Source organism: Nomascus leucogenys, chromosome 1a (assembly GCF_006542625.1).
Source record: "Nomascus leucogenys isolate Asia chromosome 1a, Asia_NLE_v1, whole genome shotgun sequence".
NCBI lineage: Eukaryota > Metazoa > Chordata > Mammalia > Primates > Hylobatidae > Nomascus > Nomascus leucogenys.
In genome coordinates, this window is record NC_044381.1 from 85,975,149 (window position 1) to 86,002,637 (window position 27,489).

General features: G+C 50.3%; 1 protein-coding gene and 1 long non-coding RNA gene across 5 annotated transcripts in view; one reads left to right on the forward strand and one right to left on the reverse strand.

Annotated features, from left to right (window-relative positions):
* Positions 1–16,979, reverse strand: part of ACTN1 (actinin alpha 1) — a 106,840-nt gene extending 89,861 nt beyond the window's left edge. For 3 of the 4 annotated variants that reach the window (XM_030812506.1, XM_030812508.1, XM_030812513.1), the window contains exon 1: positions 16,496–16,979. In XM_030812506.1, the coding sequence (XP_030668366.1) occupies positions 16,496–16,600 (105 nt within the window). In that variant the 5' untranslated portion in view covers positions 16,601–16,979. The remainder of the gene's footprint in view (positions 1–16,495) is intronic. The other variant, XM_030812509.1, reaches the window with a different exon arrangement.
* A 241-nt stretch (positions 16,980–17,220) lies between these two features.
* Positions 17,221–25,017, forward strand: LOC105739257. Its single transcript, XR_001115181.2, has 4 exons — positions 17,221–17,323; positions 17,473–17,732; positions 23,236–23,352; positions 24,892–25,017. It is a non-coding gene; the product is annotated as an uncharacterized LOC105739257 (long non-coding RNA).
* Positions 25,018–27,489: the final 2,472 nt, after the last annotated feature.

A 27,489-nucleotide genomic window follows, 5' to 3' on the forward strand; every position in this document is an offset into this window, starting at 1 on the left:
GTTTCCACCCTTCCGCACCCACTGTGTGGGTTTCTTTGCATGGGATTATATTGGTCTATAATCCTCTCAATGTGTGGAGTCTAATTCAGACAGCCACGCACTGAGCAGGTCTCAGGACAAGCCTGGTGCCTGCTACTGCCCCAAAGATGCCCAGAGTTTGTCCCTCACTGATTCACCAGTCCTCACTGTTGCCCACTCCCAAATATCTTTCACTCCAGCTGCACCCAGCCCACTCCTCACTCACCTCCTGCCCCTCCCTCCCCAGAACTTTGCACTCCCTTTTTCTTGCCTTTGGTTAGACTCTTTGCAGGCCCACCTCCCCTTGACCCTGCCCCCACACCCTCTTGGCCTGACTCACATATTCCAGATTTGATTTTTAGCTCACATGATCACCTCCTCCAGAAAGTCCTACCTGTCTTCTCCAGGATGGGCTGGAGCCTTCCTTGGAACTCCACTCCCTATACCAGATGTGATATCTTTGTATATGACGAGGAAATTGCCTGTCCCTGGGTCTCTCACTCATGGGCCTCCTTAGAGACAGAGACCATGCATCTGTCCCTCATCTGGAAAGAATGTGTGCTTTATGTTTGTTAAGTCTGGGTGGCAAGCAGGTAGATATTCATTTTATTATTCTCAATGTTTTTTCTTATGTTTGAAATGTCAACTTTAAAAAAAGATGATCCACAGTAAACATGAGTTGAGTAGATTAAATAGGGCTGGCTGCAGTGCCTTCTGCCCCAGGGTGTGTTTGCGAATCTCACGTATCCAGCTGAACTCACCCTTCAGAAACTTTCCTCCCACCTGGGCTGGAACCCAACACCACCTGGCCAGTTATCCAGAGCAGTTAGTTCAAACCCTCTGGTGAGCACCTGCAACTTGCCTTGCATGGCAGCACCACAAAGATGAGTTTTTATTCATACTATGATATCATTTCTTCTCTGCTTGTCCTTTCTCACTTGAGAAGTTCCTAGAAGTTCACACGAGCACACTAATCTCAGTGCCAATAAAATAGCCCAGATGATTAAATATTACAGGCAATTCTGTTGCTAATTGCTGAAGCTGAGTAATGGGTACATGGGAAATCACTATACTATTCTCTGTACTCCTGTGTGTGAATTTTCCATAAGTTTTAATAAAATTCGTTCATTTATTCATGCAACTAACATGCACCGTGGATAAAGAGAAAAATCAGAATCATCTCCCCATGAATTCGTAATTTTATTAAATTCTAAATTGCTTGCTACCTTATGCCACCCCAGGAATTAAATATCTATTGGCATTTGTAACATAAAGGTTATGCTGACCTACCGAAGGATGAACGCAAATAAGGCGCTCCAGCACTGCCTCTCCTGGACTGTGGGGAGCAAAGAGCCTTTCCAACCCTGCCTATTCCACCTACACTTGAAGGCTCCCATGCACAGGGGCGTCATCAAAAGGCAGCAAGGAGCTGCAGGAAGCCAACAGCATCCCTCCAACTTAAAGGCAACTTTCCCTCAAAAAACAGGAGTCAAGTACCCTCTATTCTACCTGAGCCACCCCCACCTCCACTGCTCAACACAGCGAAGGGACTTCAGTCTCCATGACCAGAGAGGGGCCACTTCCCTGGTGCACAGGAATATACGGGTCAGAAGAGAAGTGTATAGGGCCCGGGAGGGTGGAGACTCAGCTCCATCTCTCATGAGGGGCCTCCCTTCTCCAGTCAGGGCTGACAGCTGGTGCTCGCCACCAGAACGAATGACCTAGCAGAGAGGAAGCAACTAGGACAGTGGTTAGTAGTGTGGGCTCTGGCCAGGCAGCCCTGAAATCAAAGCCCAACTGCCCCACTAAAAGCTGTGAGTTGGGAGAAAATATTTAATCTCTCTAAGCCTCAGTTCCTTCTGTAAAGTGGGACTAAAAATGTCACAGTACCTTTTCCTCACAGGGCGGCTATGATGATTCCTCGGTATAATGCACGTAATGGACTTAGCACAGTGCTGGACATGCGGTAATAAGTGCTGGCTGTTAATACCAAGATCACCGCCACCACCAGGCTGCCTCTGTCCTGCAGGCTCATTTCTCCATTCCTTCCTCAACTGCAAATGCGGAGCCAGTCCCAGGAACATCAGAGTGTAAGAGCCCGCATGTGGATCACTACCTCCAACTTGGCAGGGCACAGCTGCCTGCATGTGTGAAATTCAACTGAAATTGACCACCCACACACTAGCCAGAACCCCAGCAGCTTCATCTGCCTTCAGAATACAGAGGCCCATCCCATGTGCATCTATCTGCAGATGTTCTGGAGCCCACCTGCAAGGATGACTTCAGAAGATGGCTTACGTGTACCCAGAATAAAGAATCCTTACCAAATCTAGCCCCACAAGGAATGAACTCATGGCAGACTGTCCTTGGACAAATCAGATCACCACTATGGACCTCATCCCTTTATCTGAGGGAGAAGAGGGGTAGGTGACAGTGCAGGTCCCTTCTGGCTTGGGCATTCTATTGATTTCTTCAAACTGCTGCAAAGGAGAGAAGGGCCAGAGCTGGGCTCTGGAAATAAACAAGTGAAAGACAAGGCCACCTATTGACACCAGTCCCTTGGACAGATTCCAGGCTCAAGGCCTTGCTCCCTGGCTCCAGCCAATGTTTCAGACCCACTGAGCCCACAGGCAAGCAGCCTCCTCACACCAGGCCTGTGGGTCAGCCAAGCCTACACAAAGGACCAATTATGATCAGTCCACCTTGCAATTCTCCTGAGCCACCTCCAGCATCCCCACCCCCAGACACACCTGGAGCACCCAGGCTAGAAGGCAAAGCTAAGTTACCCTTCACCAACACCAAACAAGGGAGAGTGCCTCCCTGACTCTCCCCTCCCCCGGCACCTGGCCTCCCACTCAGGACCACACCCTAAGCAGGTATTTCCAGAGCCAGAGTGAATGCAGAGCCCAGGACACACAGAGCACTGGCTTCTGGGTCTGTCTATAAAGGAAGCGCATTCACCTGGCCCCACTTGCACCCTCCCTAGAGGGTAAGAACAAACTCCTCAAAGCTGAGGACACAGAGGGCTCCTAAAGAAGCTATGTTCGCAGAATAGTTAACTTCAGGGCCAGGCTACGAAGCCCAGGAGTCAACTGCAAGGTCGCCTTTAGAAGTGCCTGACTCGGATGAGTATGGTGGTTCATGCCTGTAATCCCAGCACTTTGGGAGGCCGAGGCAGGAGATCGTTTAAGCCTGGGAGTTTGAGACCAGCCTGGGTAACACAGCGAGACACTGTCCCTACAAAAAAATAAAATTATGCGGGCATGATGACACACTCCTATGGGCCCAGCTACTTGGGAGACTGAGGTGGGAGACTCAATTGAGCCCAGGAGGTAGAGGCTGCAGTGAGCTGAGATCATGCCACTGCACTCCAGCCTGGGTGAGAGAGCGAGACCCTGCCTCAAAAAATAAAAACGTAACTAATTTTGTTTTTAAAAAAAGAAGTGCTTGACTCTGCTGAGTGTCCAAGGGGGCAGAAAGACAGAATGTTGGCATCACCCCAGACCCTAGAGATCATCTGCATGTGATAATCCAAGTACAGCCTTTAGAACAGAGCCCCACCACCATCCTACTATCCAATTTCTCAGTTTATAGGTGGTTTTGGGTGTGAATTATCCAGCATCACAAAGTGGCCTAAGGCAGCACTAGGACAAGACCTCGGGTCTCCTGAGGCCCCGGTACCTAACACACAACCATTCTTCCTGTTCCTGGGGGACAAGATAGGTTTCTGCCAAACAACTCTCTGGCCTAATAAATCAAAGAAGACAGTCTTTTCACACGTATCCCCACTCCCAAATGCCACTCCCAAAGTCCCAACAGAAAGGGAGCAGGAGGCAGGTGAAAGCTTTGCTGAGGCCCCACAGTTATTTGGATCCACACCCCTTGGGATACTGTGGCTAAAGACAGTGGGCTGCTGACGTCCAGCACTCCAGAGAGAACCCTCAGCAGAGGAACTGGAAGGAGAAGGAAAACCAAGACCCAGGTTTTACTTCCTTTAAGGTCCACAAACACACAAAAGGACCAGAAATTCCCTGTGATTTTCTGAAGCGGGGCCCAGCCAAATGCAATAACCCCACCCTCCAGAGAGGAAGGGGCAGGGTGCAGAGGGACATGTCAGTATGGCCAGCACCTTGGAATCTGATGGGCAGCTAGCCAAAGAAAAAACGCAGCTAGGCTGGCTGGTAGGGAGCTGGGAGGTCTGTGCCTGTTCCAACCAGCCTGCCATTGGAGGCACCAGCTCGGAGAGGGGCGCTGAGCAGCATGGCAGGGGCTGAGGTCATCCTAGGCTGTGACCCCATCCCAATGACAAGGCCAGCTTCCCTGGCCCCTGACCTCCTTCTGATTCCAGGACACACATCTGAGTCCTGAGGAGCCAACTGGGCCTCTGCCCTGGTCCCAGGAATCAACCTCATCTCTGGGGTGGTCCTTGGTGACTCAGACCACCACCACTCAGGCCCTCAGCATCTCTCAGTTGTTTCCTGCGGGACTACAGCTGCCACACTCCTGTCCAAAGGCCCTCACCACCACCATTCATCAACACTGGATACTCGGTGAATACCTAGTATGCGCAAGCTTGATTCTTGCTTACCTGCTCTTTGGGGTGCTGGGATGAGCTCATCAGGGAGCTCCTGAGAGTCAGTTACTAGGGGGACCCCAGGAGACTCCACAAATCCACCTTTGATCATCTAAGGAGCCTCAGATCAGTTACAGATCAGTGACATCCCCTGAGAATCCTCTAAATGTCTTTAGAGAGGAGTTTCACAACAGTGCCCCAAGAAAGTGTAATGAAGGCAGGCAGGCTGCCACACATCTGTCCTTTCTGACTCTCCTAGCCCAGGTACTAACTGGGCAAGGCAATGGCTGAGTGGCTGAGAGCCAGAAGATAAGAAGGGAAGAGCAGGGAAATCAGGCAGGGACAAGGGCCACTCAACTGAGACCCCACTTGTTGTCCTTGAAGCCTAGGAATGGTCGGCCGGGCGCGGTGGCTCATGCCTGTAATCCCAGCACTTTGGAAGGCCGAGGCGGGCGGATCATGAGGTCAGGAGATCAAGACCATCCTGGCTAACACAGTGAAACCCCGTCTGTACAAAAAATACAAAAAATTAGCCGGGCGTGGTGGTGGGCGCCTGTAGTCCCAGCTACTCGGGAGGCTGAGGCAGGAGAGTGGCTTGAACCCGGGAGGCGGAGCTTGCAGTGAGCCGAGATTGCGCCATTGATCTCCAGCCTGGGCAACAGAGTGAGACTCCGTCTCAAAAAAAAAAAGAAGACTAGGAATGGTCCTGGCGGAGTGGGGTTCATCGTGGCTCCCCATATCTGGCCTCTTCCAAAACTCTACACGCAGCCCAAGCCTCATATCCAGAGCAGTCTCTTGTCTTGCAGAGCACAACCAGCTTCCAAATGGCACAAGAGGTTGCTGAGCCATAAAATATAAACTCATTTAGAAGCATTCCCAAATTCACTGCAGCTTTTCATCATGACATATTTGCTTTATCAGAAAGTAATAACAGCACAACTACTACCCTGGAAGGCGAAAAAAATGGCAACGGGGCATAGGTCCCTAGGAACCTGAATCTCAAGCCCAGGAAAAGAGGGCAGCGGGCAAGGGACCAGGGACCCACAGATACGGACACCAGATGCCACACACATGTGTGGGTGGAAAGAGAATAAGATACTGAGACTGACGTCTCCTGCCCTCCCTCATCAAACATCAGCAAGTCTTTGAACTCTGGCGGGGTGCAGGGTGGCAGGTGTAACATACGAATGCCACCGCAGAGGCAGGAAGCCGGGTTCAGTCCCACCTGCCACCTACAAGAGCTGTGTGACCTGGGCAAGTGCTTTGGAACTCAGCAGTCTCAGCCACAAAACAGGGATGGCAGAGCTCCCGCAGGTCTACCTTTACAGCTCCAGGGCAAAGGAGAGGTGGGAGCAAAAGGAGCAATGAACAGAGTGATGCATTGGGTATGACCCCATCTACACAAAGTTTTAAAACAGGCACAAAGATACAGACAGCTATATAGGCAAGAAATGTATAGGAACAAAAACACCAAACTTGGAACAGCGGTTAACTCCAGTGAGGGAAGGTTACGGGATCAGGGAGAATGCTGGGGTCGCAACTCTACAAGGTACTCTTTCCTGAAAATAAAAATCTGAAGCCAACATGGTCTTTGTGAACTGGCTTCAAGATCAGAAAATCTAGAAATACTTTCTGTAACCACCTGAACCTTTCAGGTCTTTCCAAATACCCTCAAATGGCCTTTACCTCCCACTAAGCCATCCATATGGGTATTGTGAGGATTACATTAATATCAGTAAAGCACTTAGAAATGTGCCTGGCCGAAAGCACAGTACCAGGGCTGGCTGCTGCTGGGGGCAGGGCAGGGGGACGCAGGGATGCTCAGCTCCACATTCCCAGAACAGTCCTGGGGCTAGCAAGGTTGGCCTATGCTGAGCTTGCTTCCGAACCAGTGGCTTCTGGGGAAAAGGGGTCAGGTACAGGCCCCCCAGCCAGGCACCTTTGGGTGCTACTGTGGCCTCCTTGCCCATGCCAAGCAGCCTCAATGAGGGAGTGGCACAGGGGCCCACTATATAACTGAGACCCCAATGTGGCATTCCTTAAAGAAACTATATACAATGAACCTCTAAATATAAGAAAAGAGAGAAAGAGGAAAAAGAAGAGAAAAAGCTACAAAGCAAAACTTCATTTGGAGCTAAAGTTGGGAAAATATGCAGATTTCTAATAAGAGGCCTCAGGGCTTCATGCATGCAAAGACACCTCCACGCAGCCCTAGCCACCAGTATCCGAGATGAAGGACAGGAAACCAGGGGTCTGGCCCCATTTCCCTGCCTCCAGGAAAACACAATTCATAAGCCACCTCCTGCATCTCCCAGCTCCCAGGGCCAAGTCTGGAAAAGCACTTTGGGTTCCTGGAAAGAAAGGCCCTTACAAAATATCGGGAACTTGACTGGAAAGTGCCATTATCTATTATCTGGAGGATGTCTGTAGAGTTTAAAAGGGAGCCACTCCTCTGCCAAGGTCAAGGAGGTGGCCAAAAACAACAGAGGGGCTTCTTGGAGCCAGAGAGACACATGCAGCCAAACGCTGACAGACAGACACCCCATGCTCACAGACCCGACAGATACAAGTGTTAAGACAGAGGACCTCGGTGGAGGCTGCCCTCCTTTTCCTGGACCAAGCCCTCATATTGGGGGTGTCGAGACTTGACTCAGAAGAATTAAAAGCTCCACTTCTCTATCCCCAAACCACAGGCTGTTACGCATTGGACATCTCCACATCAGACACAAGGAGAAAAGATAGAGTCTGATTTTAACAATCCCCTCCCACCCACATGCAAGGCTTGGTGCCTCTTCCAGCCTGGAAAGCCAAGTTCCATTAGGGGACCGGCCTGAAGGAGCCCACCCACCTTGAAGTTGCCTCCCCTCCTGTCATTTCACCTACAGATGATTTGAAAATAGAGCTCAGATGCTGTCTCACTTCCATCAATTATAATCAGCTTTGCAGATGGCTTTTAAAAAATAAATCTTCAGGCCCATAAAAATGCTCCCCTACAAGCTCTGGCCTGGCCTCAAATCACAGGCCTTGTGACCATGCTCCCAACAGCCCCACGATCACACACCACCAAGAAACAGGAAAAACAAGGTAACGGAGAGGAGGCTCCCTTCCCCCAGCCAACTGCTCTTCCGCCTGGAGCTGAACATTTGGGGCCTCTGATTTAGGCCTGGAAGGTTCAAAGCTGGGGTTCAGGAAATGGCACCGCCCCCCACTTGGTGCTGATCTCTGACCTGGCACAAAAACTCCCCAGCCCTGTAATGCCAAAAGCCAACCTAAGTCCCCCACTCCCTCATCAACTTTCTAAATCGTCTCAAGGCTTAAACAAGAACCTCAGACGTTACGGGTTTCACGTGCACAGGCTTTTAAAATCAAAATAAACCTGAGCCTCAGCTGCCTGGTTCAAAGCCTGTTTGGTTTCCCTGGTGACCACAAAGGAAGAGACTCTCTAAACAAAGGGAAGGACAGACAGAACAGGTGAAACTGAAGGAACCAAAACAAGAGAGAAGGGGAGGGTGCTGCTGAATCTTAAAGCAGGGGAAACTAGCTCCCAAAAGCTGGGGTCAGCACCAGAAGAGGCCACCAGGAACGTGGGATTGGGGAGGCCTCCAGGTTCAGGGGATTTGAGTCTATTCCTGACAGTTACTGCTTCAAATGAAAAACACAGAGAAATACAACTTGCATCCTTCACTACCTTTAAAACCAAGAAAAGTACCTTCACTGAGGCCTATGTCCATCCCCTTAAACCTCACAGACCCTCCTGTCAAAGACCTGGATTGAAAACCAACTCTACTTCCAGGCTGCAGAAAGCCTGGTAAAGTCGCTTAACCTTTCTGAGCCTTTCTTTCCCTGCACGTAAAATGGGGATAAGACCTCACAAGTTTGCTCACCATGATTACTGGAGAGAAAGCCACACATGGAAGCACAAATGTTAAAAATGCGCCACAATGAGTTGTTCTCTTATTTCAATTCTATAAAAGCCTTGCCTCCCAATTCAAACATAAACTCCTTAATAGCAAAGAGTGTGTCTGTACTTCTGGTTAAAAGCCAGGTTCTGAGGTCAATCTGCCTAATCTTGGGCAAGTTACTTAACCTCTCTGGGCTTCCATTTCCCTGTCTGTACCAAGAAAACTAACAGTCCCTTCCCCAAAGAGTTGTTTGACATGTGGAGGTACTCCAGACCATTCAGCCTTTAATCAGTGTGAACTATTAGTCTTTGTACTTACTTGGAAAACCAAGACATAGTTAATAAATACTGGTTGGCTGGTTGGTTGGTTGGATGGTTGATATAAAACAGGTAACACACCTTTCCAGCCTTCCCTCTCTCATCTTCTGTTCCCTTCCCAGGAGGTGGACAGTGTTTACATTTACCTCCGAGTACCTTGGGCTTGTGAAATGCTTTGAACCAAAATGAATGGCTCCCTTTAAGGGTCAAGGGTGCCAGCACCTTCATTTCTAGGCCTCTCTCGCTGTGCAGCTGTGAGCATGTTGTTCTCTATCTTTAAACTCAGGATCTTCATCTATGAAGTGTCATCATCCCACATATCTTACAAGGCTGTTGTCAACGTTAAATGAAGCCACTGACAAATGCATCTGACATACACTCCATGTGCAAGAAGGGTTTCCCTAGGTCCCCCAGCCCTGACCTGTGGGTGACAGGCCTAGGGAAGACCTCTCTCCCTCTTAATGGAGAACAGATCCCCACCCCAGAAGTAGCCTGCTGTAGCCAAGGACCAAGGAGGCAGTTTCCAGGGGAACAGCATCCTCTGCAATGTATGCCCGATTTCCATCTTTGGCTGCCTTTTATTCTCCTCCCGCCTCTGTAGTGGGCTAGGTCACCTTTCCCCACGATTGCTAGGCAACCTCCAAGAGTGGTGCAGCTGCCTCCTTTGGGGGGCACCCTGGCCCTGCCCTCCCCTTCCCCTGGCTAAAACCCTGACTCACTTGGACTCCCACCCTGCCAACCCTGGGGAGAGCACACGGAGAGAAGCAATCCCAGGCCAAGAGGGTTTATAGACAGAGGTCGGGGAGAAATTTTCCCCAAGGACTGAGACTTGGAATATGAAGGCCACCCTCTCCCCACCCCACCCAGTCTTCTGTTTGCCTGTGCGTATCTATGATCTATTCCTGGTCAGCTTCCAAGGAAAGAGCCACATCCTTCATCACGCTTTCTACGAAAGTTCCCGTCCTTATCTTCCTCTTCTAGACTCCTCTCACTCATCATGAACCTGGACCCCTGTTCTAAAAAGTGGGCACGACAAAGAAGATGACACACAAACAGGGGAAGAGGAGCAAGGATGGCAGAAGCCATCAGAAATCCTGTGAATGCTTCTTTACCTCTGGGAGGTGAGATCACAGGCAATTGTCATTTTCTTCTTTATATTAGTTAATAATTTCTTAGGTTTTTAAAAATTGAGATAAAATTCCATGCCATAAAGTCACCATTTTAAAACGTACAATCTATTGGTTTCAGGTATATTTGTGAGGTTGTGAAACCACCACTACTCCAATTCCAGAACATTTCCATCACTGGGGTGTTTGTTTTGTTTGTATATGTTTGTCTCGGGTTAAGTGTTCTACCCACGCAAGCATTTGTTGTATAAGCAGCACAGCAAAGTTGAGAAGGAGTGCAAATGCTGGAGCCCGACTGCCTGGCTTCAGATCCCAGTTCCACCATGCTGGCTGCGTGGGCCTGGAGGAGTTCTGCAGCTGCTCCGAGCCAGCTCTCTCATCTGCAAAATGGGATAACAGGAGGACCCGTCTCACAGCGTTAGATGTGCTCATGCATGTAGAGTCCTTAGGACAGTTGCTGATAATTACCATGTGCTCAAAATGGGCAAGCCACTGTATTATGAGAAAAGGAATTTTGTTAACTTTATGGCAGAATGATGCATGCGGAAGGGGCCAGTTGGGGTCATGAACGTTGCCACACACAGCTTTGGGGCCTGCCCATCACTAAACCAGACTCACCATGCCCAGATAACCAGACTCGCCTGCCAGATGACCCCCTGGGATGACATGAAAGGAGGGAAAGCAAGAGAGGCAGAGAAAGGGGAGCCTGAGCAACCCTCTCCATGCATTTCCCCCCATCTGCTAAGGGAAGGATTCCTAGGAGCTTGGACTTGATGCTCAGCCTGGGGATAGGTGGGAAACTGATATGGTTTGGCTGTGTCCCCACCCAAACCTCATCTTGAATTGTAGTTCCCATAATCCCCACATGTCGTGGGTCCCTGGGAGGGACCCGGTGGGAGGTAATTGAATCATGGGGGTGATTACCCACATGCTGTTCTCATGATAATGAGTTCTCACAAGATACAATGGTTTTATACGGGGCTTTTCCCCACCTTCGCTCTGCACTTCTCCATCCTGCAGCCATGTAAAGAAGGACATGTTTGCTTCCCCTTCCGCCATGATTTTAAGTTTCCTGAGGCCTCCACAGCCATGCTGAACTGTGAGTCAATTAAACGTCTTTGCTTTATAAATTACCCAGTCTTGGGTATGTCTTTATTAGAAGCGTGAGAATGGACGAATACAGAAACCTTGGTCATGCATGAAGAGGGAGGAAGAAGGGGTTCCAGGGTGGCTCTGAGCCCTGGTTTGCTGTGTCTCCTGTCCCTACTACTCCTAAGGCTACTTGCCTCAGTCAGAGCCAGGTTTGGCCAAACAGTACTTAGGAGGCCACTGGCACCGGCACTGCGGAAGATGGAGCCAGAACCCCGGGCTAAATTGAATCCTGAGTCCTGTGGGGGCTGACCCATCTGCCAGAACTAAGGTAGCAGGTTCAGTGGGTTTCCTCTGCCCCTGGACTCTCTGCCATGACCTCTCTGGGGAGGTGCAGACTAGAACTGCCCAAACCATCTCAGCTGGTGGGTTCCAGGACCCCACCAGTGTCCATGGCGAGTAACTCAGCCCAACCCACAGGCCCCTCTTGCAGAGACATGGGCCTACCAACATCTCTCTATGCACTCTAAAGAGGGCATAAAAGCAGGGCCGGTGGGTGGGGAAGGTGCCCTTTGGCTCCATACCGAGTCCAGGAAACCCACAGGTGGGTTACACATGGAGGCAGCTCAGGTGGGGTTAACTGGCTGGGATGATCCCAACAGTATCTGTAGAGAGGTGTGGACTTGAGAGTCTGGTCTGTGACCTGTCCAGACAGCCTGGCCACCTCTCGCAGAAAGGTGAGAGGTCAGCTCCGGGAGGGGCAAAACAAATGGAAAAGAACAATGAAGCTAGGCATAGTGGCTCACGCCTGTAATCCCAGCACTTTGGGAGGCTGAGGCAGGAGGATCACTTGAGGCCAAGAGTTCAAGATCAGCCTGGGCAACATAGCAAAACCCCCATCTCTATAAAACATAAATTTAAAAATTTTGAACTATAATAGAAAAATGATAAGGGAGAATAATGGGAGGGGGTGTTCCCCAGCATGGACAGTCACTGTTGCTCTGCTCTGCCCTTTCAGGCATCTCCCCTCTCCCCACCCCTGTCCTACATCTCTCTCTGTCACACACACACACACACACACACACACACACACACACACAGCTGAAATGCCAGGGAAAGGTAAGGCTCCCAGCAGAACCGCTTTCCTTTGAGATGCACCTCCAATTCCACCAGCTCCTGCCAATGGCCATTATTGGCAGAGCCTGTTGCAACTCTGCATCTTTCTGGTTCCCTCTCTACCTAAACCATCATTTCCACACTCCACACAGCAAGCAGAGCATCTGATACCTAACAGGGGTTTAATGAACATCTACTGATTGCCTTCATGAGAAAGAATTATCTATATTCTCACCCTATTAAGGGCTGGGTTCTTTCCTAGAGACCCACCGTAGCACATCTGTGACTAGGCCACATCTCAGGCTCTGGCTGCCCCACCCTGGCTCCAGGCCCCCAGATCTTGTGTGACAAGTCTTTGAGCCAGACTGATGGTTTATGGTCCCCATCCAGGTAGGTGCCCAGCCCCAGGCCTTCCTCGAGAAGATGAAAAGGGGTGTCCAAGTCCAACACAGCCTGCAGATCCTCCTCTCTCTGTAGTCCTCCACCTTGACTGGTGGCCTTGGCTATAGCTCCTGCAATGGCCTCGCTGTCCAGAAGGAAGTGCAAACAACGCGTCCCTCTTCTTGTGACCTAGCCTCACCTGTCTGCAGAATCGGGATGTGGGTCTTATTCACAACCACCTCTATTCACTTGCCAACGCTGCCTCTCTGTTTCAACATCCATTCGCTCAACAAGTATTGATTAAGTTCCTACATGTAAAAGGCCGCAGGCTGGCACCTGTGGAAACACACATTAAACCAGAATCTCTAGGACTTCAGAAGGGAGAGAAAATAAAATTTAACAGCAGAAGCTACCATTTTACATATCTGCTCGCATCAAGCCAGCAAGGTGGGTATTAGCTCTTTTTTATAAGTAGGGAATTGGAGACTCAGAGAGGAACTTGCCCAAGGTCCCAAGCCTGAAAATAATAGAGCCAGGATCTTACACCAAGTTGATGCTCTCTCCAGCTTGACCTACACTGGGTACACACATACACCTAAGAACATGAGCGAAATTACATAAGCGAGAAAACTGGGGGCCGCGGTCACCCTGAAAATAACAGCAACTCCTAGGAAAAGTAACTTCAGAGCCCAGCCTCAAAGATCAGGAAGATTATGAAACCTGGAACAGCAGAGGAAATGCCTGTAATCCACGTGCTCTGTCTGGAAGATAACTGCATTTTGTGTCTGGAGGCATGGCGACCAGCCCATGAACTCCGTACTGAAGCATTCTTTGAAAGAGGGACAAACCTCGGCCAAGCCAGTGCAGCTTCTTGAGTCATGCCTCCTGCCTGCACAGACTTCTCCCTGCCTCCACATCAGGAAATACTTTCACCAGGGAAGCATTTCTCAATGTGTCATTTAACCTGATTCCCCAGAAGAGTCCTGAGGCTCCGCGGACAGAAATGTGTCCCATTTACAGAGGAGGAAACCTAATGGAAATGCCACAAGAACGGGAACTCGGTCTGTCTTGCTCAGTGCCCCATCCCTAATACCTGGAACTATGTCTGGCCCAGAATGAGTGCTCACAAAGTATTTGCTGAATGATCTAATAAAAGCTCGATGAAATGGAAAGACTTCCCCAGTCTCACAAATAGCCATGGCTGCACCAAAGCTAAAACGAGGGTCTTCTGCATTCTACAGGGTGACCTTTGTATCCCTCTACACTGTGTCCTCCTCTTCCCCTCCTCACACTCACTCCCCTGCCTCCCTCTGGAACCATCAGCCTCTGTCCACTTGTGGACTCTGGTCCCACACAAACCCCGCCTCCCAGTCCGTAGAAAGAGTGTCAAAAGCAACACGTTTACCTTAAGTCTTATCCCTCACCTGTATACCACCTCCTTAATATCACCCTGCTGAGAACTAGGCAGGCCAGAAATTCTGCAAACTGAGGCCCATGAAAGATAACCTAGAAAATTAACAGGAAACAAACAAACAAACAAAAAATGTGGATCTGAATCTTCAGAGTCAGGCCCAGAGCTCCTTCTGCCCTCCTCCACCAACCCCGCCCAAAGCACGTGTCGGCTCTCCTGGTTCCGAGATGCTCTGGCTCTGGCTGCCAGGCCCAGCTTTCCTGCCTCCCTTGCCAAGGAGGGACAAGTGAAGGGAAGCTGCCAGTCCCAAACATGGCTGCACCCCAGCCCCACCAAACACAGTCTGGACTTGGAGCTGGTTACTTCCCCTCTCTGGCCCTGGTTTCCTCGTCCTTGTGCGTGCCTGGCACATATCAGCAAATGCCAGTTCTTGGCACTGTTGAGTTTGCCTCCAGGATAACCCAATTTCCCAGACCACCTCTTCCTACCTGGCGGCCCAAAGGCCTGGGACACACCCACTGCCACCCAGGCCAGAGCCCTGGGAATCTATATTCTTCTCCCCAACTGCGTTTAATATATTCATTCATTCAGAAATATTAAATACTATGTTCAGGCAGGTGCTCAGTGTCTGTCCCCTAGGAACTTGGTCTCACAGTCCTTTCAGGGGCCTAGTTCCTAGGCAGCTCTGTTACTCCTGCCCCTCCCGGCACAAAGCAGGTGCTCCCTAAGCAGGGATTTCTCCTTCGCTTCTAACCCCCAAGGAAGACCCCAATCCACCACCCTAATCTCACTTCTAATTTAAAATCTATTCTCAAGAAGGCTTCACCCTGAAATTATTAAAGAGCCTTCTGCCTGGTGCCCCATAGGGATCTCCAAATTACCTACTCACTTTTCAGTTCCACCCACAGCACCCATGGTCCCAGGAAATAAGCCAAGTGAGTGGGGGACTGTCTGCAGTCCCCAGTCCTCAGCTCTTACTAGGAAGATGACAGGAAGAGGGGGAGTTTAAGCAACTGGCACATTACAAAGAAGTCAGTTCGAAGTCAGGGGACCTTTCCATGTCCGATGTAGATGACCGATGTCGCTGTATAGGGCCCAGCCCTGCACAGGCCTTGGGCACCGCGGCTCAGGTCATCCTGCTTTGAGGAAGCCCATTGTGTGTGTTTTAGATTACCTCTGCCTGTCTGATGAAGTGAGTAAAAGAGCTCCGTTTCAGGGCCTAGGATTCCTGAGTGAGCTAATACAGGATGCCTTTGGCTAAAAAAAAAAACTTCAGTCGGCTCTATAAACTACCCCCCTTTTAAGTTTAAAAAAGGGAATGAATGTTACCATTTTTGGACATGAGCGTTCTCCCTCAAGCCCAGCCCTAACCGCACTATCCAAAGGGACGCGCCATCCTGTCCCCCCCCCCCCCCAAAACCCCATTCCCAGATCAGCCTGGGGGTGGGGAGGGTATGAAACGGGGAGGGACCGGATGGAAGCGGGCAGCCAGGAGGAGGGGGAGGGAAAGGGGTATTCAGGGTACGTGGCCGCCTGGGGGCACGGGCTCACAGCGCAGGCAGGAAGCAGCGGTAGGGTTGAGGCGCCCTCCCCCCACCACCACGAGTGGTTTCTGACCTCTTCCTGCCACTGGCCACTGTGCCCGGGTCCCATCGCCAGCTCCGAGCCCAGCTCCCGTGGCGGGGCGCGCACCCGGCACACCGCGCCTGCCTGGGATGCAGCTCCGTGGCTAAGTAGGGATCCCCAGTGACTGGCCCCAAATATCCCTTAAGACAGACCCTCGTTCTGAAGCCCCTCAACTCGAACCGAGCTGTCCACCTTTCCCGGGGGCCGGAGGGGCAGGACGTAGACGCAAGCCCATGTGGGGCTTACAGCTTCCAACCCACTGAGTTAAGCAATAAAACGGTCTGCTGTCCTGACCCCGCCCCCACAGGGCCCGCGGGGGAGCCCGCGTACGCCCCCCAGTTTTCTCGGCCCCAGCCGCACTCCAGCTGGTCCTTCTCTAGGCAGATCTGGAGGCGGCCGCCGATCTCTCCGGCGCTCTCCCCTCCGCCTAGGGGGCCGCAGGGTCCCGGGAGGCCCGCCGCTCAGGTTGAACCCAGGGCGGCCCAGGAAGCGGCGCTGCCACCGCACGCCATATGGAGAGGTGGCCGGGGGCGGAAGAAAAGGGAAAATCGATCCGGAGCAAGCAGCCCCGAGCCGAGGTCTCAGCCCCAGCCTGAAGAGCACCGCCCCCGCGCACAGCCCACGCGGAGATGGTTGCAACAGCCGCAGGGTGGCCTGGACCACGGACCCCCAAGGAGACCTGCCCGCCAGCGGCGCCACCTCCCCGCGCTCCGGCCCGGCGTTCGCGGGCTCCGGGTCAGGGGCTCTCCCGCTTCCGCCAGGCGCCTGTAACCCAACACCCCACCTCGCAGCGGCCGCGCCGCCCCCGCCCCCTCCCGTGCGCGCCCGGAACCGGTTCAGAGCCAGGAGCCGACAGCCCGGCGGGCAGAGTAGGTCGGGGCTGGGGGCTGGGGGCTGGGGGCTGGGGGCTGCGGCGGGCGGGGGCGGCTGCTAACCTTTCTCTGCTGCTTCTCCCAGGCCGGGTCCAGGAGCAGGTCCCGGTCCCAGTCCTCTTCTGGCTGCATGTAATCGTTGGTTTGCTGAGAATCATAATGGTCCATGATGGTGCGCGCGTGCTAGGGGCTGGATTTCTTCCTCCACCTTCTCTCTGAGCAACGGCTGCTGCCCTGGCGTGGGGAGGGAGTAGGGCTGGGCTGGGCTGGCAGGGCCAGGCTCGCTCCCCTGCGCCCGGTTCCGCCGCGGCGCTGCTGGCGAAGGCTGCTACTGGCGGCGACAGCGTCGGCTGGGCTCGCGGACTGCCTGCCTCTGGGCGGGCGCTTGAACCTAATCTCCACGCACACTGAGCTAAGCGGACACACTCGCGCTGCGGGAGCCGAGGCGGGCGGGGGCGGGGGGAAGGGGCAGAGCCCTCCCGAGGCTCTCCATTGGCCAGGCCGAGTTGCCCAAACTTCCCCCCATCGCCTCTCATTGGGAATTCCTGGCATCCGTCAGCCGGGCTGCGGCGCATATAGGTGGACTGGGCGGCCCCCTCCCGGCGCGCACACCCCCGCCCACTCCCGCGGTGCCCGTTCCCCCGCGGCTCATGTGACGCCAGCTTAAGCTGAACGGGACCGAACCCGGGAGACGCCTCCCCGAGCTCGGGGACTGAGTGGCAGGGCGCTCGGGAGCCCCAGGAGCCGCCGGGATTGGACCCGTTCCCCGCCACCGTTATTGCGCTCCCACGCGCGCTTCAAACCCCGGGGTGGGAGGGGGCTGGAGAAAGGACGCGAGGAAACCCGAAGAGCATTCATTTTCTCTTTCCCAGGGAACCTGGGTCTGGGCAGGTCGGCATCCTAGAAAAGGGGGCGGGGTGGGGCAATGGAAAGGAATTTCTTGGGAATTTCATGACTCCACCGTCCCCCCCCGCCGGCCCCGCCCCACCCCACCCCACCCCACCCTACAAGGCGCGACCCGGCTGATCCCTGCCCTGCAGGAACCCGGTTTCTCGCCAGCAAACTGCTCTCAGAGGCTACCGAGCGTTCCCGCCCCGCGGCAGGAACCCTTCCAGCTCGCCCTCGGGCTCTGGGGACCGCTCCACAGCGGGGCCTCCCGGAATTCCCTGCCGGTCTCCGCGGGCACACTTGGCTGGCTGCTGCGGCCAAAACTATCTTCGCGTGGCGGGGTCCTCCCTCCCCCTCACAGACACCCCGACATCACCCTCAAAACTGGAAGGGACAGCCCCGAGTGATCTAGGTAGGTCTACTCCGTGCCCCCCTCTCACATACACACACCTGACAGATGGGGAAACTGAGGCTCAAAGAGCAGAGCGCGGAAAGAGCTTCTGGACTCCACAGGCCAATCCTGTAACCTTACGCCTGACAAACAAAACCTTATTGTCATTGGAGGAGGATGGAGGGCGGGAGTGACTAAATAGCTCTAACTTCTGCTTGCCACCTGCCAGGACTCCTTTCCCTGGGCTTAGTAAGAGGAGAGTCTAAACTCGCTAATGCCCCGGAAGGAGCAGGCCTCGCGTTCTGGCAGGCTCCTCCATGGGATCCCGTTCCGAAGAACAGTAGCAAATAAACCTCTCCTAGGTTATGCACTGTATTGTGAACAACAGATGTGCCAGTCTTCCACCCCAGCACCCAGCACATAGTAGAGCTTAATTTATGGATTTGAGGCTGGCCACGGTGGCGGTGGCTCACACCTGTAATCCCAGCACTTTGAGAGGCTGAGGCGGGCGGATCGCTTGAGCCCAGGAGTTCCAGACCAGCCTGGCCAACGTGGCAAAACCCTATCCTTACTAAAAATACAAAAATTAGCCTGGCATGGTGGTACACGCCTGTAGTCCCAGCTACTTGGGAAGCTGAGGCGGGAGACTTGCTTGAGCCTGGGAGGTCGAGGTTGCAGTGAGGTGCGTTTTCACCACTGCACTCCAGTCTGGGTGACAAAACAAGACTGTCTCAAAATATATGCATACATATATGCATTTGGCCGTTTATATCCACAGGCTTCAGAACCCGCAGATACCCGGGCTGACTGTGAGGGACTTGAGCATCCTCAGATTTTGGTATCCATGGGGATACCGAAACCAATACCCTGCCGATACCAAGGGAGGACTGTATTTATAGGATGAATGGCTGCATCAACTGCAAAAATTTAAATTTAAATTTAAATTTAAAAATGCAAATATGTCAATTCAGAAGTGAGTGAAGGAGTTAGAGGAAGAAGTTCACTGACAGGAAGGGCCCTGAATTATGAGCTGGATTTTGTCCTCTACCTTCTCTCCAGGCGATGGTGGATACCTGAAAGGCCACCCATGGAAAAGGTGAAGAAAGTGCCCCCTGGTTCTCAGAAGAGTGGCTGTTGCTGTTACGAGCAGATATCAGGTGATGTCGCTGGCTGCATCATTTGTCAACCATACATATTCATATGCGTGTTACCCTGCAGCACTGTGCCTTCCAAAAGCCCCTGGCTGAGGAAGCGCTGCTTCTGAGCCACAGAGACAGCTGATTGATGGACTATTTTATCACCGCTTCTAAACTATGGCTCTAAACCTAACACAGAGGGTAATGGTAGTGCTGTATCCATTCATTCACTCAATAAATATTTGCTGAGCACCATCTGCGTATCAAGGAATGTACTAGATGTATATAGAGATGAAAAAGCCATAGTCCCTGTCGCACATAGCCCAGCAGACAGACACAGAAACAAAAATATGATGTCATGAGTTAGATCCAAGGAGAGAGATCTTACAAGGGTACTGTTGGAACAGACGAGGGGCACTGAACCCCGTGGGAAAGGAGGCTCCAGGCTTAACTTTTTGGAGGAGGTGAAACTCAAGTGAACCTCAAAGAATGACAGTCGGCCAGATAAAGACTGTGGGAAGTTACTCCAAAAGGAAGGACCAGCACAAGCTAACGCACAAGGACAGGAAACTGCATGGTATACAAAGGAATGTCTAGCATCTCAACGTGGCTGGGCTAGAAATCCAAGGCTGGGAGGGGCAAGAGACAGGGCTAGAGAGGTGTACAGCAGCCAGACATGAAGGCCTCGTGTGCCAGGTGGAGTGTGGATCTAAGGGGAGCAAGGCTGGCTGGAAGCTTTGACACCAGTTGCAAAGCTGTTGCAATAATCCAGGTCGAAATGGAAAAGTGTGGATAGACCAAAAATACTTAGGGGATAAAACTGAAAGACCTAGGAGTCTGGAGAAAAGATAAGTGTTTTTGTTGAGAGATCCCATGCACTTTACCTATATTAAGTTACTCCTACGGGGTGTTTCTCTGTCTTACAGAGAAAACAAACTGAGGCTTAGAGAGGTGGTAACTAGTCCAAAATGGCACCAGTACATGTGACTCCCAGACCCATGCCTTTAACCCCAGTGGTTCTCAACCCTAGGATATTTTAACAGCTACCCCTCACAAGGGATATTTGTTGATGTCTGGAGTCATTTTGGGTTATCACAGCTGGTGGGTTCCTATTGGCATCCAGTGGATGCAGGTTGGGAATGCTGCTAAACATTCTACAATGGATAGGACAGCATCCCCACAACAAAGAATTATCCAGGCCAGGCATGATGGCTCACGCCTGTAATCCCAACACTTTGGGAAGCTGAGGCGGGTGGATCGCTTGAGGTCAGGGGTTCGAGACCAGCCTGGGCAATGTGGCAAAAACCCATCTTTACCAAAAATACAAAAATTAGCTGGCCATGGTGGTGTAAATCTGTAGTCTCAGCTACTTGGGGGGCTGAGGTAGGAGGATTGCTTGAGCCCAGGAGGTCAGGGCTGCAGTGAGCCATGATTGCACCATTGCATTCCAGCCTGGGTGACAGAGCAACACCCTGTCCAGAAAAAAAAAAAAAATGAAAGAAAGAATTAACCAGCCAAAAATGAAAGAAAGAAATAATTAACCAGCCCAAAATATCAAGAGTGCTGAGGTTGAGCAATCCGGCTTTAATCATGAGTTTATAGTTTAGATGATCTGGGGAATGGTGGCACTACAACAAATTAATATAGAACAGAAGAGGAAAATATTTAGGAACAGAATCATGGATTGAGTTTGAACACATTGAATTTGGAGTGCTCTTAGAATGTCCAGATTCCGTTGTCCAGCAAGCAATTTGACTGCATAGCCCTGACCCCAGGCAAAACAGAGTTGAGAGTCATCTGCATATGGATGATATTAACACCAGGAGACCACCCATGAAGAATGCCCAGGTGGAGATGAGAAGAGGGCAGAACCCTGGATAACAACACTTAGAAAGGGACAGCAAAGAACAAGAACCCCTGAAGGAGACAAAGAAAATGGTCATCCAGGAACGAGGAGGGCCTGGAGTATATGATGTTGTGGAGGTCAAAGGAGTAAAGTTTCAAAGTAAGAGGAATTGGCAATATCAGGTATATTCAAATAGTCTGGAAAATAAGGCCTAAACAGTGTTCTTGGATATGACACTTGAAAATTCATTGGTGACCTTGGCCAATGGAATTTTGGCAGAGTGGTGAAAGCTGTAAGTTTAAAGAGACATTAGGAGTGAATAAATGGAGACTGAATACAGAGGGGAAAAAGAAGTAGCTAAAGGGGCAATAGCTAGAGGCAAGTACTGAGATCAAAGGAAGATTTCTTTTAAAACTGGAAAATGTGAGCTGTTTAAGAAGAATTCAGTTAAGAGGAAAAAGTTGAAAATGTAAGCAAAAGAAAGTTAAGGGAGCCAGGTGGAGTGGCTCATGCCTGTAATCCTAGAACTTTGGATGGCCAAGGCAGGTGGATCGCTTGAACTCAGGAGTTTGAAACAAGCCTGGGTGACATGGTAAAAACCTATCTCTACCAAAAATACTAAAAATTAGCTGAGCGTGGTGGAGTGCACCTGTGGTCCCAGCTACTTGGGAGGCTGAGGTGGGAAGATCGCTAGAGCCTGGGAAGTCGAGGCTGCAATGAGCCATGATTGGGCCACTGCACTCCAGCCTGGGTGACAGAGCCAGACTCTGTCTAGAAAAAAAAAAAAAAAAAGTTGAGGGATAGCACAAAGTTCTTGAGGAGATAGGACCGTATGAGTTCAAGGACACAGGCTAAGGGATGGGCCATTGAACAAGAACAAAGACCCTCATCTGGCTGGGTGAGGTGGCTTACGCCTGTAATCCCAGCAGTTTGGACGGCCGAGGCAAGCGGATCACTTGAGCCCAGGAGTTCAAAACCAGCCTGGCCAACATGGTGAAACCCTATCTCTACTAAAAATATAAAAATTAGCCAGATATGGTGGTTTACACCTGTAGTCTCAGCCACTTGGGAGGTTGAGGTGGCAGATTGCTTGAGCTCAGGAGGCAGAGGTTGCAGTGAGCTGAGATCATACCACTGCACCCCAGCCTGGGTGACAGAGCGAGACTCGGTCTCAAAAAAAAAAAAAAAAAAGAAAAAGAAAAAAAAAAGAAAGAAAAGAAAGACCCTCGTCTGAGCCTGAGGAAAGAAGAGGGGGAGTTATGACAGGTGAGGATGCCCACAGTGTGTGGGAAGATGGTCAGGAAGTAAGTTGAAACAATAACTGATGAACTTATCTTCTCAATAAGTGGGGTCCTGAGATGGACCAAGGTAACAGACTGACCCATCTTCTCACTCATGGCCACCACCCTGTGAAATGATACTGGGGACTTTAGTCTCAGTATAACACAAGCTTTACTAAATACAAAAAATTAGCCAGATGTGGTGGCGCATGCCTGTAATCCTAGCTACTCGGGAGGCTGAAGCAGGAAAATCACTTGAACCCAGGAGGTAGAGGTTGTGGTGAACTGAGATCACACCATTGCACTCCAGCCTGGGCAACAAGAGTGAAACTCCATCTCAAAAAAAAAAAAAGAACTGAATTGACACATGACACATGAGGTGACATAAAGGGAGAGTGCCAGCCCCATGCCTGGCATGCAGCAGGCCACCTCAATGCTCATGAGTTTCTTTTCCACCCTGCTATGGGTGACTGACCATGTGAGGCCCTGTGGGGAAACAGACACATAGGATCTGCAAGATTCTGGAAACTAAAAGCACTATGGACCTCCCACCCAGATATCTGGCCATTGCCTTCCTTGTATCCCGAGTTCTTCTCTAACCTTACAGCCTAATGGTGATAGGCTCCTATGAGCCCTTCCTAAGAGCCCAGGGCCTGGTAGTCATTAGAGTGTTTGTAGAATGCTAGAAGGAGGTAGGAAATAAATCGCTATAGTTTTTTGGGTTTTGGGCTTGGGAAATCAGAAACCTCAGTTTTGTCCCCAGTCCCAGTAGCAATATAGTTAATAGACTTCTCTTCCCCAAACGCCCATAGCATACCATTTGTAACTAAGAGAGTATACTTTGCTTTATTTTAGTCCTTTGTCCATTTTTTCTCTCACACTGTCTTTATGAAGCCTCAACCCTGTTCTTTCCCCCACTCAGTGTAACACGGGACCTAGGACACAATAGGTGTTCCAGTTCAATATTCACGAAATGAAAAATGGCATTAGCCAAATTCCATCTCACTGCCTGTTTCTCCATCAATCCATGGGAGGCTTGGGGAGGCCAGTCCTTTGCCATAGTCCACACAAGCATTTCCTAAACTCTTGGGCCTCCTGAGAAGCTCATGAAGCCCGTGGTAGTGAAATTGAGTTGGCTGTCACTACTCCGATGCCCCAGCCAGCGGCACTCAGCCATCACCCACCAGGATGAATTCCTCCGCACCAGCTTCTGCTTCACTGGAACTGTTTGCCGTAGGGCCAATTCCCCTCCCTCCCACCAGAGACCAATGAGGCAGGGCAGGAGACACTCAGCAGTTTCCCTCGTGCAGGACCTCTAATAAGAGGCTGGCAGAAAAGTTCCTGTGCTTCCCATGCTCTGCCCAGCTCTAGGGTCTCAGGTGAGAGAATATCTGGCCTGTCTGGTTCACTCTTTTTTTTTTTTTTTTTTTTTTTTATACAATTTCACTCTTGTTGCCCAAGCTGGAGTGCAATGACATGATCTCAGCTCACTGCAACCTCCACCTCAAGCAATTCTCCTGCCTCAGCCTCCCAAATAGCTGGGATTACAGGCATGTGCCACCACACTGGCTAATTTTTTTTTTTTTTTTAAGTAGAGATGGAGTTTCACCATATTGGTCAGGCTGGTCTTGAACTCCTGACTTCAGGTGATACACCCTCCTCAGCCTCCCAAAGTGCTGGGATTACAAGCATGCACCACCGCGCCAGGCCTGGTACACTATTTTCCCTAGTGATCAGGCATATATATCTCCCCCAGATACCCAGGGTAAACCAACCTGGACCCTCAGAAATCTCTACCTTAGATGGCTACCTTGAGGTCAGCTCTGGGAGCAGAGCTAGTCAGGCTTGAGAGCTGCCCAGCCTGGGCCCTCCAAGGAGGGCTGGGAGCTCTTCCCCAGCTGTTTCTTGTTCCCAGCAAAAATCAAAGCAACACACCCAAATCACAGCTGAGAATGTAAAGACCTAAATAAATGGAAAGATGATTTATTATGCTCATAGATTGGAAGAATCAGTAACCCCCAATTTGATGCCTAACCCTCTGCCTCCCCCACAACACAGCATTGGCCTTACCAATTACAGCAGCCACTAGCTGAAAAGCCACTCTGTCCAGATCATTTCCATGGAAATGATGGGATAGCTTTTAGGGGCAGATATCCTTATGTGAGAAGCAGGACAAGGCCAGGAGACCTGAGCTCGCTGGGCTTCAGTTTACTTATCTGCAAAATGACAGGGCTGGATTCACCAGACAGTCTTTAAGCTCCTGGTAATAAAGTTCCGAGCCCTGTTCTAAGAACGTCTTTCTGCAACTCCTCCTTTTTATCTCCGGTGAGAAGAGGATTTGAATCTTCTGAAACAATGTTTCTCTATCTTAAATACTAAGCAAGTTCCTTTTGAAAGGATACAAATCCTCACAAAGTTACTTAATTTTTATTTTAATGTTCCTTAAATGTGTATGAACATAAAACTAGGCACAAAACTTCTTAAGGTTTGGGGTTTACAATCAACTATAAAATGAAAACAAGCTTACAAATTCTATTTAAAAGAAACTATAAAACCAGTAAGATTCAAATTAGCCACACTAATTTAAATGTAACTGTTGCTATTTGCTGAAACAAAATTGCTACTCCCAGCATGATTTAGTTATGACTGTGATCAAGCAGGTGGTTCTTTCTGCATTGCGGATGCCTGTATCACCACGTGCCAGGCAATGACTCAATTCTCCTACCACTTTCTCTATTTGAACTACTGCATCAGGGCATCATTTAACCTTCACCTGATTGGAACACACTGTAATGAATCAAGTTCCCTCTGCTGTTTTCTCCTTAGCACTGAACAATTAAAGTTAAAAAAAAATTTTTTTCATCTTTGTGCCAACAGGATCCTTCGCTCAAATTTCAATGTCTTTATCTATAACACAGAGAGAATCACCTCCATCCCACCTACCTCACAGCATGGCTGTGCACATTCATTCATCATTCATTCGGTCAACTATTTTTTATTGAGTACCTACTATGTGCCAGACACTGTTTTGCCACAGATGATGTAGCAGTGACCAGAATGGACACAAGTTCCTACCTCATAGAGCTTACATTTCAACTGGGAGAGCCTGGTAAGAAAATAAAGAAGTAAAATAATATGATAGTGTTAAGCTCTAAGGAAAGAATGTATATATAAGGCAGTGAAGGGGAATTGAGAATTTGGGGAGAGGTAGAGGGAGGTTACATATTTTAAATGGGGTGTTCAGGGAAGGTTTGTTGAGTAGGTAGCACTGAAGACCTAAATGGGGTGAGAAAACATGAGCATTCCAGGAACAGCCAAGAGGTCACAGTAGCTAGCAAGAAATAATGCACATGAGACATACAGCGAAACGTACAATGCAAATGTGGGTATAATAGATACCTGTTGTTTTGCTGCCCAGCAACCATTTCCCCCTCCTGGCAAACATACCTTTTTTTTTTTTTTTTTTTTTTTTTTTTTTTTTTTTTTTTTTGAGACGGAGTCTCGCTCTGTCGCCCAGGCTGGAGTGCAGTGGCGCAATCAGAGCACACGATTGGCTTAGGGCATGGGACCCAATCAGAATGAAGGACACACAATAAAACTTTTTTTTTTCGTTTGAGGCAAGGTCTCTGTCTTTTCTTTGAGGGTCTGTCACCCAAGCTGGAGTGCAGTGGTGCTATTACGGCTCACTGCAGCCCTGACTCCCTGGGCTCAAACAATCCTACCACCTCAGCCTCCCGAGTAGCTGGGATTACAGGCATGCACCACCATGCCCAGCTTATTTATTTATTTATTTATTTATTTATTTAGAGACAGAGTCTCACTCCGACACCTAGGTTGGAGTGCAGTTGTGCCATCTCAGCTCACTGCAACCTCCACCTCCCGAATTCAAGCAATTCTCCTGCCTCAGCCTCCTAAGTAGCTGGGATTACAGACATGTACCAACATGCCCAGCTAATTTTTTGTGTGTTTTTAGTAGAGACGGGGTTTCACCATGTTGGCCAGACTGGTCTCAAACTCTTTATTTTTTTTTTTTAATTTTTTTTTTTTTGAGACTGTCACTCTGTTGCCCAGGCTGGAATGCAGTGGCGTGATCTCGGAGCACTGCTGCAAGCTCTGCCTCCCGGGTTCACGCCATTCTCCTGCCTCAGCCTCCCGAGTAGCTGGGACTACAGGCCCTCCACCACGCCCGGCTAATTTTTTGTATTTTTAGTAGAGACGGGGTTTCACCGTGTTAGGCAGGATGGTCTCAATCTTCTGACCTTGTGATCTGCCCGCCTCGGCCTCCCAAAGTGTTGGGATTACAGGCATGAGTCACCGTGCCCAGCCTCAAACTCTTGACTTCAAATGATCTACCTGCCTCGGCCTCCCAAAGTGCTGGGATTACAGGCGTGACCCACCACGTCCAGCCCCCAGTGACATGTTTTGATGACTCGCATCTAGTTGTCCCTACCTCTAGTCTCCACAGTTATGTACACCAGTTAGTTCCCTTTTTGCTTAAGCTAGTGTATGAGCTATCTATTGCTGCGTAATAGATTACTGCAAAACTTAGGAGCTTCGAAGAACAAACATTTCTGATTGCACAGTGTGTGTAGGTCAAGGATTTGGGAGCAGCTTAGCGGGGTCGTGCTGGCTCAGGGTCTCTCATATGATTTCACACTGAATGTTAGCAAGGACTCCGGAGGCTTGACCGGGCCTGAAGGATGTGAAATCACACGCTGGTCCACCCATGTGTCTTTTGACAGAGGCTTCGGTTCCTTGCCGTGTGGGCTGTCCTTAGGCTGATGGAGTGTTCTCAGAACATGGCAGCTGGCTTCCTCCAGAAGAGCCACCAAGGAGAGGGCCAGTGAGGGGGAAGCCTCTGTGCCTTTTATGACCTAGTCTCTGGAGTCATGCATTGTCACTTCCCACTTATTCTATTTGTGGGAAGTGAGTTATCAAGTCCAGTCTACACTCAAAGGGAGGGGAATCAGCTTTTACCACTTGAAGGGAGGAGTATCAAAGAATTTGTGGACATCTTTTTCCTTCCTTCCTTCCTTCCTTTTTTTGACTGTGTCTCAGTATGTCACCCAGGCTGGAGGGCTGTGTTACAATGACAGCTCATTGCAGCCTCAAACTCCTGGGCTCAAGCCATCCTCAGCCTCCTGAGTAGCTAGGACTACAGGCATGCACCACTACACCTGGCTAACTTTTTAAATTTTTGTAGAGATGCAGTTTCACTATGTTGCACAGGCTGATTTTGGACTCCTGGCCTCAAGTGATCCTCCCACCTCAGCCTCCCAAACTACAGGCATAAGCCACTACACCCGGCCCTGCAGACATATTTTCAAACCATCACACCTAATTTGAGTTTGGTTTCCTGTCACTTGCAATGAAAAGAGTTCTGATAGATACTCAGGAGTTTATCACTGTTGTGTTACTGTTGTTAGAATGTGACTCTTGGTAAAACAAACAAAAACCAACAGCCAAGGAAATGCTAACAAAGCATATCTTATAAATGCTAATTTGACCATGTCTTG